The 14,098-nt window shown below is 35.4% G+C and overlaps 1 protein-coding gene across 3 annotated transcripts; it reads left to right on the forward strand.

Annotated features, from left to right (window-relative positions):
• Positions 1–4,647: 4,647 nt before the first annotated feature.
• On the forward strand, positions 4,648–11,884 carry LOC105269125 (ABC transporter G family member 20). 3 transcript variants are annotated; one of them, XM_011309178.1, is made up of 3 exons: positions 4,648–4,967; positions 7,743–7,872; positions 8,505–11,884. In XM_011309178.1, exons 2-3 carry the CDS (start codon positions 7,766–7,768, stop codon positions 10,504–10,506), a joined length of 2,109 nt encoding a protein of 702 aa, XP_011307480.1. In that variant the 5' UTR covers positions 4,648–4,967; positions 7,743–7,765; the 3' UTR covers positions 10,507–11,884. The 3 variants fall into 3 exon arrangements, with proteins under 3 accessions (XP_011307480.1, XP_011307642.1, XP_011307564.1); XM_011309340.1 differs by lacking the exon at positions 4,648–4,967 and adding an exon at positions 5,317–5,593; XM_011309262.1 differs by lacking the exon at positions 4,648–4,967 and adding an exon at positions 6,853–7,664.
• Positions 11,885–14,098: the final 2,214 nt, after the last annotated feature.

Raw genomic sequence — 14,098 nt, forward strand, 5'->3', positions numbered from 1 at the left:
CGATGACGCATTGGCTGGTCGTTGTTTACTCACCTCCAAGGGGGAAGTGTTAGTCAGGCGTTAGAACAAACACCGCCTCTTCATTGAATCCTGACTTTGGACCTGACTCAAGGATGCTGACCACTGACATGACCTTGCTTATCAACCTGTTATGCAAGACCCTGATATTTGTCGGAATTTCAAGATGGACATCGCAATCTCATCCTTTCCCTTGAAATCCATTGCAAATTACCAGGTGACTCGGTGCACCAAGTCACTGATGGTTCCAGCTGAAAGTAATAGCCCTTGAATTAAAAATGCATTACTATCAACCTATTGATCGGATTAATGCGAAAAAATATACCGTTTTTTGAGTTTTATCTTCATCCAATGACTCACCGAATTGCACCGTTGTATAACAGTCTTTCTGCGTTTTTTATAAACTTTCTGGGGAATTGAAGAAAAAATACGGAAGACTAGGGGCACAATCACGAAAATTATTTAGTGATTGAATAACATTAAAATTGAAAATCGAGATTTTTTTGTGGCAATTTGACGGACAATTCGTCAGAAATTTATTAAAATAAAATAATATTAAAATAAAGGGGTGAGAGGTCAAAAATAGACGATTAATAATGTTCAAGCCCTTTTAGCTATAATTACTGATTAAATAAAATATAGGGTTTTCGGATTTAATTGTTATTTAATGACTCCCAAAATTTTTTGACGGTGGCATAATTTTCCTGCGTCTCTTCTAAACTTTCAAAAACTATTCTAAAAAATTCACAAAACGAAATAAAAAACAGGAAATGATTGCACGTACATGGAACATCGTGAGTCATAAAATAATGACAAAATGGAAAAGTGGGAAGTCAAGAATAGATCCTTAACTTGCACTGAGTCTAGATATTTCGTCTCGAGGAAAAGAACCGAGACAATAAACATTACGTGGGCAATTAATGAGTCCAGAGTATACAGACTGCGTAGAAGAAATGCTTTTATTTTCTGTTTCCAGTTTCCAGGAGGACAAAAAACATGTTCGCCTTGAGCAACGATGTACGGTCAACGTATTTTTGCATATATTTTTCTTAACGTTTTTGCGGACATGCAATTATTCTCACAAAATAGACATCGACAACAATTTGTAGGTAAATTTGCCCTCGCGTTGTGATGAATTGCAGGACTCTCATAACAATTTCACGACTACAATGCAATTTTTCTTTTTCTTTTAAGTGTCTTTTTTGGGTAAATAACGTGCAATTTTTTTTACGCTGAAATAAATTTTAGCACAATTTTACAATGTTACAATTTAATTGCTCTGGCGTGGTGTATTTGGGTTCTTGATGAATGTTTAATTTTTATTTGTGACCTGAATTTATTGTGAAAGGCCATTGTTGATGCAGTCGTTTTAATTGAAAATATGTTCATGTCAGCGGAAATGGACAGGTGGACACGTAATTGGGGATTTTTATTTTATTCCGGTCGATTTAGTTGGGCCGAGATTTGTGGAGAAGTGCAAGGTGCGAGGGGTAATTATTATTTTATTCTCCTGAAGGAGCGGAATTTGCGGACTTATTAAATTATTTTACAATTTTTGGTAAATGTTCATTACTCTTTCTCGGAATCGATTAATAAATTTCCAGGAGTGCATTTTTCTCGCGAGTTTTCGGCGAATATCTCGGAAATGAAGGCACATATGGATTTTTTTGTATAACCATTTTATTTAGAAAAAGATAAGAGCTACAAAAAAGGTGGTAATGAAAACATCATTATCTCCCTTCAATTTCGAGGAATCGACTGGAAACGGACCCCGAAAAAAATTCACTTATCCTAGTTTACCCCTTTGCAACAGAATTGACGTTAAAAAACAAACAATTGTCAATTTTTTATTCAATATAATTATTATTCAATGTCTCCCCAAGTGTTATTACCATGAAAGAATCTTCGTACGTTTCCAATAACCTTTACAAAAATTCCCACCACTTGACCAAAAATCTAAAAAAATCAACACAAGACTATAAAAATTTCTGAGTTATTGCATAATAATAAACGGTAAAAATAATATATTTCTCCACGTCAATCTGATCCAGAATTTCCCAGAAATTTCCAAAAAACATGAAAAACGAGAAGACGTCGGTACTAACTACTTAAGGGGATAAGGAACGTGATAACATTGACACGTTTCATTTCGCATTTGCGGTGGAACAAGGCCGACTAGTACGATAGAGATAAGTTATGTTGATTGTTGATTACTAGATGCCCTTCATTCATCTGCTCATAGATGTGTTCAGACATGTGGATTTTTTCGAGTATTTGCACAGTATCATCTTTTTTTTGTCGGATGTCAAAGAGATTAATCGATAGGGATGTGTTATTCCATAGAACTTCAAGTCTGTGGGAGTCACTGGGCAAAGTGAAAGTTGATAATTTTTCGGAGAAATGTGAATAACAAATTGACCACGGTTTATTACAACTTTTTAACGAATATCGCGGATTTTTTTAAAAGGACTTGGGATTTGGGACTTGAATTACGTAAGGCAATGATTCTACGGATAAATTAATTTTGAAATTTTTAACAATTAATCTTGAAATTTTTAACAATTAATCTGCGTGCAGTCAAAAATCTTGACGTTGACTCCAGCGGACTTGATGTTGTATTTTATTGTCAGTTCTAGGTTCTTTTTTTTTTTAGAAAAATAAAGAGCGGAGATAACTGTGTTCTACTGACCCCAGAAATATTTCCGGTTCATTTTTTGCTTTAGTATCTTCAAAAAAAAACTATCAGGAATGATAACATCGTATTTGAATAGAAGATGAACCTTGAGGAGGTATTACCGATGGTAGGCGGGAAAAATATCCCCGGAAAAAAAAGCCCACACACCCAAAACGTGTTAAAACCCACCCAATTTGATAGACCATAGAAAAATTAGAGTCCCTGAAAAAATAGACAACGAAAAAAATAATTAAATTAAAAAATAATTAAATTGTGCGAGTTTTAACACGTTTTGAATGTGTGGGATATTTTTTCCCTGGGATATTTTTTCCGGGATTCATTACCGATACATTTTAATTTTTCGAGTTTTTTCCAAGTTTATCGTTTTAGAGTTTTATCATTGTTTAATTATAGTGGATTTTTCTAAATTTTTGTCATTCTTTTTAAAGGTTTATAAAAAAAACGTTCGCAAAACCTTGAAACTCAAAAATTTTACATTTTTCCCCGTCAAAATATTTATTTACATTATATTCCATATATTTATCTACATAATAGTTCGTACATTATTCCCATCGGGATGATAATAAAAAAAATCTTCAACAATAAAAAAGTAAAAACTAGCCCGAATGACAAAATTCCCAATAAACTCGAAAATGACTTAAATTTCAATGAAGCCTTCGACAAATCTGTAATTACCCTATAATTATCATATAATTAACGCGTGCGAAAATTATCCCGCGTATTTTTGAGGTATCGGAATGATAAATAATGAATGATTACGTGATCGAAGAGTAATTTATCCAGGAACATACGTACATCAGTGCGGATATAAAAAGAGAAATTCCACAACCCATGATGAAAGAATAGCGGAGAGGCTACGATAAATTTGACGAAATGACTCAGCGAAATCCTATATAAGTTGTATTGAATCCGACCAATTGGAAGATATGGAAGCAGTTCCACCTCCAAACTCTCGAAATCTAGCTTATGACAGCTAATTTTATGTAACTTATAGGATAATCCACAGATCGCACGGAAATCACAGATGTCAATTGCCTCAAGACAATCATTCAAATCGTACATCACATGATTTTATAATAATTATTTAATAATAATACATCACATGATTTTCCTACACCTTCATTCTAAATGATGTAGAAGTGAACAAGTACATTTTTACATTTTTTGGGTCCAGTTTTTAGCCGATTCCTCGAAACTGAATAAAGATAAAGATATTTTCATAGATACCTTTATTGTAGTTCTCATCTTTTCCTATCAGAAATGTTTGTACAAAAAATTCGCTATGTCCCTTCAATTCCAAGATATTGGCGAAAAACTGACCTCGAAGAAAATGCACTTATCCTAGTTTACCACTTCTGAAAATAAATTCAATGAAAAATTTATAAATATTGATATAGTGCAGCCAGTGAAATTTCGGCTAACAATTACTCAACCCATCATTAATGTTATATGTTATAAAAATAATAATAATAAAAATCGTAAACTCTCTCAAATGATTTCCAAATGGAGTGCAGTAGTTCGATTTGAAAATGAATTATTCACCCGCTAATTATGCGTACGTCTCTAATATATCGCCCACCAAAAATCGAAATTACACTCGATCCCACGTTCGATAAATCAGAAAATGAATAATCCACTTACCAACAGTCTTCCCTCATCCAACATTACCAGCCCGAACAATGTACCGATAATACAGATTCAAAAATCCTTTCCCGGGAAATTCAAAAATGCCAACAGACTCGAATAACCGCCCCGATTATCCACCTCCACCCCACGGATTGATAAAAATTTCCCAATAGCTGTTTGAATTGTCTCAGGATAAACAAAAAATTGCCAACTCAGAGCTGTTGAAAAGTCGGTCACGAGGTGAGAGGGGCAGAGCCGAGAAATGAAAGAAATTCCAGCGCACAAGCGGCCGAAGAGACGAACGAATAAACATTCGGTGTAAAATTCAAGTAGGGAGGGAAAATCTTCAGCAAGAAACTATACAAACCGAAACCTCATCCTCGTCGCCAACCAACAGTCAAACCCACGATTTCCACGAGCTCGGGACAATTCGCCTCATCGATTACTGCCCATCGCCCCTCAATTACGTGCTATTTACATTTAGTAACTAGAGCTCATTAACGAATCTAGAGCTCTTCGTTGTCATTTCTCGATGAGTTCGATACAGATGAACCAGACGAAATAAAATTTGTGAACAGAACAACTAGAGAAAACAACAAAATCAAGTGGAAGTGCTCTTTATTTTCGGGTAAGCCATTGATTTGAGGTCTGATTAACTACGTATCAAGTGAAATTATGGAGTTATTATCTCTGTTATTACCTTAATTCATCATTAGGGTATGGTGTCCTTCGCCTTGACAGTGGCCCACTGCCACGCGAATCCAATAATACCGTTATAAACTCGGTGAAACCTGCAGAAATTCCCCAGCAATATCTCGTAAAGTATAATAAATAAATGAACAATAAATAGATTTTCAATTAGCTGACAATTTGCCCATCGATCGGTTCCGCAATCAGAAGTTCAATCTAACATTGAAGAAAGCGAAACAAAACGTGAAGTGTAAAATGTAAAAAAATGTAAAAAGAGCAGATGAAAGCTGAGTAATGACACACTTGCAAAAAAAAATTGAGAGAAACAATGTCATTACCGGGAATCTACAATCATCATTTTCTACCATGCACTTGGAATGAAAGAGCCCCTGTTTACGTGATTGCTCGCGGATTATCATTTTTTTTTTTCGTCCATTCGCTTTCTAGTAATTTGTGAAAAATGTTTTGTTTTGACGCGAGTCACGAGACAATAAATAGGCGAGTGTAGAAAGTAAAGAGCGATGAATTGGACTAGTGCATGGAGTAACAAAAAATTTTTTACACGTACGTACACATGTACTCGTTGTTTCAATGTACTTGATCTACTTGCGCCTCCATTTTTTCTGATCAATTAAACATACGCACGACTGAGGGTTCAATATTTCTTCTTTAAACTGAGAGAAATATTTAGTGAAGATATTTATTTGCCTGAAAAATAAAGGGTTGTACTAAATTCGATTTAAAACGAACACAAATATTATTTAATTGAGGAAGTATTCAATTAATTTAATCTTTTGATAAATTCGCGCCGATTTTCTGTTTCTTAACGAATCGAAATAGTAAAGTGAATTATTTAATTCTATTACATCGATTTTTGTGACTATTTTCAAGTTAAAAAATATTTTTCTAATTTTTATGGTACTTCTAAATTGAACGCATCCTCAGGGATATTTTAAAGAATACTAATTTCAAATTTGAATTTTTTCAAACAGGTAAAGTTGGAATTGACCTCGCAAATTGCAATTAAATGTTTTAAACAAATCTATTCAATTCAATATTTAGCGCTCGCAATCACATCTATTTGTGACTATTTATTAATTTCGTTTGTTAATTGCAAAACAATTCTTTTTTCAATTCACTAAATTTTTTCTCAGTGCATGTACAGAGATTAAATATTTCTCGTGGTGAATAGGTGAGGGTTATTTATTTCCATTTTATGACTACGTATCCGGGATTCTTCAGCTTTTTTCGTTCCCCTTCAAATAATCAAGTGCAATAAATACCAAATAATTTGTTATGCAAACCTCGCGACGAAGCGTCATGGAAAATGCTGATACGCAGCATTTGAAACCCCGATAACTGGAGGAAAACGAATAATTCGAGAGGCCACTTGACAGCCCATTACCATTGCCCACTGCAACGTGAATTGCTTTTAGATGTGATTTACACTGAATTATTATTCCAATCGTTTTCAATAATTCCATATAGCCAGTGATTGTTCATAAGATTTTTCCTTCAATCGAGAATTAATAATGAAATTTACGTTAGAAATATATATTTTATAATAATTTATTTTATATTCATTTTGTTGTCACAGTAATATTGAATTAATTAATATTAATTAAATTATAATAATATCAAAAACGCACACCAACTTAGGATATATGTTATAATTATAATTTTAGATATTTTTGTTACGATCATTCCGAGAATAAGAATACATTTTTTAATAATATTCATGAGAATAAAATAAATTCGTTTCGCTCGAGTAAATTTAATCATAAATTTTTCTGCGCGCAGCGGAATTCGGCATGTTTTGATTAAAAGTTCAATCGATTGATAATGTAATAAAGTTTATATTTATAACATGTGAAGGTAATTATTCTGTTGACGCAATAATTACCAGTATGTCAAACAAATTGAATATTATACTCGCATTTTTAAAAATTCTTTTCTCATTAAAGAATCGAGGTGACAGTAATGGGAAATAATCCCTAAGTAATCATAAGAGAAAATATTTTATAATGCGGTTATCAATAAGCTATTTATTTTAGTACCCAAAATAAAACGGTCAGTCATTAAATTTTTTTTTACTGCATTCAATGATGCAGCTTCGACCTCAAACAATTTTTATTTGAAAATCTATCGAGCCGCTGATTAAAATCGAAATTCTAATCCGTGACGCCCCATTTAAACCTGAAAAGTTACTGAAATTTCGAAAATTCCTGTCTCAAATTTAAAACGCACAATTTTAAACAGAGAATTATGATTTTGCAGCTTTTTTCCACTATTCACCGTAAAAATTTAAACAAAAACTATGAAGCGAATATTTTACACAATCTTAATAACGAATTCAGTGAGAGAGTATTGAAGATGATCGGTACCTTTCAATGAATCAATGAAAATCGGTTCGGATGAGAGAAGGGGTCGAAGAAAAAAGGAATTTTTAGAGGAGGTAGGGGATATGTGTACATCACCTTAACACTCGTAACGGTAAACCTAATCCGGTCTGTCCAGACCTTCTCGGTCAGTCTTGAATGATGAGAGTCAGTCTTCAGGTGTAGCTCCAGTGACACAGTCCCTATACTCCAATATTCAGCAAAAAAAAAAAGAGAAATTGGAGCAGATTGCGCAGGTGGAGCTAAATAAGAGATCTCAGCTGAGAGAAGGTGTAACGGTGGTCCATGAACTGAAACATTGAACTCTGTTTCAGGTCGAAGATTCTCCGGGTGAAGGATGCTACCGCAACCCGAAGCTATTGTTGTGAGAGATGCCAGGAAATGTCTCGGGGATGGATCCATTATCTTTGATGGGCTTAACATGACTGTACGGAGAGGCACAATGTAAGTGGAATCTAAATAATTCTAGATCTAATTAAATTTCCCCTCTGCAATCGCAATTCCAAAGCTTCATCATAAGATAAAAAAAACCTCTAATTCAAATAATTAACTCAAATGAAAACTCTGTATATCAAGAAAATAATATTATAGACCGTAGGAGTCATTATAAAATTGATAATTCAGTACTGAAGTGGTAAAACATGACAAGTCACTTTTGCCTATCAACCAGTTTTTGATTAATATCTCAGAGTCTAAGGAGAATATCAAAATTTTTATTATAACATTTTTTGTGGAGAGAATTTCGTTCTACAACAAATGTAATTACAATTATTTCGCTATCTCTCTTAGATTCGCAGATATTGTTCAAAAACTCCAATGACAGATAAATGAACTTACCCCCATTTATCCCTTCGTTACTGAATCAAATTAAAACTCAATATCAAAACATTTTTCTTAGTAATTCTAAGATTTTTTTCTATACTTTTTGATTCCTGACGAATTCATCAAATCCAATTAATTCATTAATTTAATTAATTTAATTACTTTGATTTAATCAACTTGATTACTCTGATTTCATCCATTTAATTCAATATCATAAATTTAATTAGTTCAATTGATTTTCGCTTCCATTCTAGATATGGATTATTAGGAGCAAGTGGTTGTGGCAAGACGACTCTGCTCTCCTGCATCGTGGGAATTCGTAAATTGGACAGAGGCGAGGTGTGGGTGTTGGGAGGCCACCCAGGCAGCAAAACCTCGTCAATCCCAGGTCCCCAGGTGGGATACATGCCCCAGGAGATATCTCTGGTTCACGAATTCACAGGGATCGGGGCCCTCTACTACTTTGGCCGCATAAACGGCCTCGAGGACGACGCAATCGAGTCGCGCTACGCCTTCCTCTCGGACCTCCTCCAACTTCCACCGAGGAATCGTTTAATAAAACACATGAGTGGTGGCCAGCAGCGAAGAGTATCATTTGCCTGTGCACTGATACACGAGCCCGAACTGCTCATCCTAGACGAGCCAACGGTGGGTCTTGATCCACTACTGCGTGAAAACATCTGGAATTTCCTGGTGAATCTCGCCAGGTCGAGTGGTACAACCATTATTATCACAACACACTACATAGAGGAGGCAAAGGAGGCGGACAAAATTGGTTTACTTCGGTGTGGAAGACTCCTGGCAGAGGCATCACCCACCAAGCTCCTCGCCAATTGCAACTGCAACTCCTTGGAGGAGGCATTCCTCCTCCTCAGCCAGAAGCAAAATGACGCCCAGGTATACCGCCAGAGTAATATCGTCGACACAGAACTCCAGGAGATGAGGACCAATGAAACACTCGATCAAAATCGAAACTTCTCCCCCAAGGAGTACCACAGGGTATCCAAGATATCGTCCCAGATATCCAACCCGAGGAGGAGAAACCGAAAATTCCAGGCTCTGATGATCAAGAATTGCTTGCAGTTCCTTCGTCACCCAGGTGGAATTCTCTTTGCATTCATCTTCCCCCTGATCCAGGTGAACGTATTCTTCAATGCAATCGGTCAGGATCCGAAGGACTTGCTGATGGCAGTGGTGAACGACGAGGCAGGAGACTGCGCCGGGGGAAAGTACCTGGGGACAGTTGTCTACGACGAGGAAGAGGACATGTGTGACTACGTCGACCTGAGTTGTCGGTTCATCAGTGGTTTTCAAGAAGCCATTGGAAGAAGCAGATTCTACAAGGATCACCAGGATGCACGAGACGCTGTGAAATTCGGTCAGGCAGTGGGACTCGTCCACTTCGACAGGAACTTCTCCAAGAGCCTCCAGGCAAGGAGAGACCGCCTCGAGCTCGAATCCAACACCAGCGGCAGGATCGAAGTCTCTCTCGATATGGGAGACAGGCAGATTGGTCTTCACATGGAGAAAACCCTCTTCAGCAAATTCTTCGAGATCTACGAGATGATCGTGAGTGAATGCAGAATTCCCAAACGCTTCGTTGATATTCCCCTAAAATTTGAGGATCCCGTCTTCGGGGCGATGAACCAGAAGTTCTCCGACTTCATGGCACCCACGTTCCTTCTCACTGTCACGTTTTTCCTGTCGACTGCTGTCTCGTCATCTGTCATTATTTCGGACAGACACGAGGGCATTTGGAACAGGAGTCTCGTCCAGGGTGTCACCACGCCTGAGATATTGACAGCTCATTTGATAACTCAGCTCATCATCATTATTATTCAGGTGTCGGTGACGATGGTCATCAGCTTTATGCAGTACAATCTCAAGTGCAGTGGCTCGGTGGTCACTGTCATAGCTATGATACTCCTCATGGGAATTTGTGGCATGTGCTATGGATTCCTCGTATCTGTTCTCTGCACATCCCACACGATGGCCAATTATATCACCACTGGGAGTTTTTATCCTGTAATTCTTCTCTGCGGGTGTGTCTGGCCTGTCGAGGGAATGCCCACTTTCCTCAGATGGCTCAGCCTCGCACTGCCCACCACTGTACCTGGCATTTCTCTCAGGAATATCCTCGATAAAGGGTACAGGTTTGACGATGTTCAGGTTTATCAAGGATTCCTCGTTATCTTTGGATGGACTATTCTTCTTGTGCTACTGTGCTTCCTTGGTCTCAGAAGCAACAAGTTCTGATGCTCGCTGGGGTGTAGACAATTTTAGGAGACATAACTCAATGTTTTTTTAATAATTGATCATTGAAATCATTTATATATGTCGCTGAACGAAAATTGTGAATCACTTCGTTCATCTAGTCAAGGGGGGAGCAGGAAATTTGCTTCTGCAGAGAGAAAAAACTTTTTTTTTTTCAAAGGAAAAATCAAGTGTCTTTCCCCTTGGAACCAGTGATTTTTCACTTAATTCCAGGGAAACATGTGCTAGAATGAAGTGACCAACGAGTCACTAAATCCGAGTGGGAAATATTAATATAGATGTTCTTGACTCCAGGAACTATTACCACTTTGCTATTACTCTTTTTGGTAATATTAAATAAATTGCGAGAATAATAATACGTACGTCCGTTTCTCTTCAGAGGACAATTTATATTATCCTAATCCAAGAACAAGAAAGCCCTCAGCCTTTGTTAATCAAGAACATATATCCCTTAAGATAAGTGAAATTCCCATGAATCTAGAAAGAAAAATTCATATCTCTTATCTTAGTAGAAAAATCATTGAAATAAGTGAAAAAGTCAGTTATTCCAAGGACTATCGGCCATTGGATTCTAGAACCATGAGTTTTCCTTCGAAATAAAACTATTTAATCTCTGTGATCGTAATAATTACATTTGTATGATAGTGCAAAAGAAATGAACATATTGTTGATTTAAATCGTATTCTTTATTCGAAGTTTGGAGTGTTTATTGTACGATGTAAATAAATTATTTATATGCGATACACATTTCTTTATTTTACTCATTAAATATCTCTCTCCATTATCCATTCAACATCCCTTATAATACACTTTATATTCTTTAATGATTTAATCAGCTACTTAGATTGACATTAAAACTATAAACGCTGATAGAGACTTTGTACGAGCTCGACAAGTACATTCAGTTGCTATCAAGCAATTTAGTATTCGTAAAAGACTTCAGTCGCGAGTACAATAAGAGAATAATTATCTTTCACCGTAACAACATTGTACGAATTCCATATTCGCGTACCTTCAACCGTACCTGATATATCATAATTTATCGCCCATAAATTCATGAAATAGATTCATCTTATTTACAATAACTAGAAATTTCCTCAGATCAATTCGATTGAAAAATATTCGATTTGCAGTGGAAGAGAGGTGTGTTGAGCAGTTTAATTATTCCTTCATAATTCCATCAGCTGTAAAAATGTTATTCAATCTCATGCATCGTCTGTCCACTCAATCCACCCCTCGATCATTCTCAAAAATACACAATGGCATTCGAAAACCGAGCAAAGCGAGAATACATTCTCTGTGAAAAAAAAAAGAAGGATAAAGTAATAATAATCACCAGCTGAAAATAAATAGAGAAAAATTAGACAACTCTGGAGACGAAAATATCTCGTAAAATGAGGTTTCAGTCTTGTTCGAGCGGATGCAGCAAAACACATAGAATTATTCGAGAGCCTGCATCATGTCAGACGAAAAGAAATAAATATACGGTGGTAATAGCATTAACAACTGGCCTAGAGCCACTCTACATCTAGCAATACTACTTTCAATGTTACTCATTTGGCGACTGCAGTTCTTTACTTTATCATAAACTCTCAAAACCATAGTTACGCAGGTAAGAAATATATTGTCGATGAATTATCATTTACGAAGACCATTAACGTTGTTATTAGTTGTATCATTGACGCTGTTAATTGCGCTAATAATACTACTATCGGTTGGTGGATATTTAGTACGTTTAGCAGCGAGGAGACAGGAGCCGCATCTTAGTGGCATGGGATGAACAGCAACGAGACAGTCAACTATCTGTCTTACAGTAGGCATGCAGGTTTTGCTGTACCCTGAAAACACACATATCACATGCTAACATCAGAACTAAAGATTTCACCATTATTCCACGACTCTGATTCAACATTCCTCAATGCTTGCTCATTGCTCTGCCTGGCATCGTTTTCTTCTTTCTTCTTTTATGGGAAATTTACTTTGACAATGTATCCTCAATATCAATTCCTTAATTGAGCAAAGTGCGGAGAGTAGATGTGTACTGAGAAATAATTATTTATTTTTAGGGAAGTCATTTCGTTGATTGATTCCAACCGAAAAACGCGGAAGACCGACTCTCTTTGAAATTCAGACAACATATTAATAATTATAGTAGCATTATATATGAATTCTCTTCGTTTTTTTTAGATCGATTCAAATTATTAATTAGAATTAAGTCTAAAATGGTAATATTGATTTGAATAAATCGAAAGATCTTTATAAGCGCTCGTGTATAAGGGAATCCAATCGATAATGAATTTAAAAAAAGATGTGATGAAAATCGAAGACAATTCATGGACTTTCTGTGATTATCAACTTTCTGTATGAATTTTAAAGAAAGTTCATCATTTATTGTTTTTGTATGAAACACCTTAATTAGCGGAAGTATTTTTTTCTCATTGTCCGGATCACGAGGAATTCCTATAAAGGAAATTTTTCTCGTCGTCCATAAATATACAATATTCTATTTTATTTTGTATTGTTCAAAAAATCTTCGCAGAATTGCAAATCTCAATGTCAATTTTCCTTAATATTAGTTATTAGTGTTGTCTTACTATTACTTGAAACGAATTCAATAGTTTATAGTGAAAAATAGTTTATGGTATTATTTGAAGCGAATTTTAGATATTGGTGATAGATTTGCGGGAGAATCTCCGTGTCCTCATTATTAAATCGTGGAGATATGTAAGATAATCAGAAAAAGGTTTTTTTTTACAAAAATTTTTCCTTTAATGTACTATAATTGATACGAAATCCGTATAATTATTGATAGAATCAGTGAGAATAATAGATAATTCTTAAGCAATAATAGAAGAAAATAACTGACATTGAGATTTGAAATTGTTGGCGAATTGTTATTCGTTTATTTAGAGTACATTTGAGGAGCTACACGAAAAATTTCGGGTATGAAAAACTCCTAGCGTTACGAAATGGAAATTTATAGTTATTGTTGAGAAATGGTGATTGAAGTTTTCGATGAACCGAATGAGAAACTGGAAATTTTCCCCCAAGTCACTATTTACGTGATTTTTTAAGAATTTAATTTAAGAAAACGCGAGTTTCTTCCTATTTGCAAGCGATTTTAGACACAACCAGTGGAGTTTTCTTTATTAGGAATAAAAATTTTGTTTTCCCCTGCGAATCAATCAGAAATTTTCAACACCTACCACTTAAAATATAAATATAGACAGAAAAATTTTAAGAACAATAAAAATTTGCAAACGGAAATATTTGATCTGTCACTATTGAAAATTGGTGATTGAAATTTTGGATAAAACGACAGATTCGCTTGAGGTATTGATTAATTATGGAAAATTAAAAAATATTGGTTGGGATGGAGAATATTCTATTTTCATTGAAAGATTCAATCAGGAATTCTCAAAAATTGCCACATATCAAAGAAGAGAGGAAAAAAACGACATCAATATTCCTAAAGAAAGAGTAGTATAATTTAGCCATTAAAATTCTTATTTGATAACGGAGAAAAATTATTAATTGCGATGTTAGATGAAGCCACGAAAATTCATAATTTTGC

This window comes from Fopius arisanus, unplaced genomic scaffold (genome assembly GCF_000806365.1).
Source record: "Fopius arisanus strain USDA-PBARC FA_bdor unplaced genomic scaffold, ASM80636v1 scaffold00001, whole genome shotgun sequence".
Taxonomy (NCBI): domain Eukaryota; kingdom Metazoa; phylum Arthropoda; class Insecta; order Hymenoptera; family Braconidae; genus Fopius; species Fopius arisanus.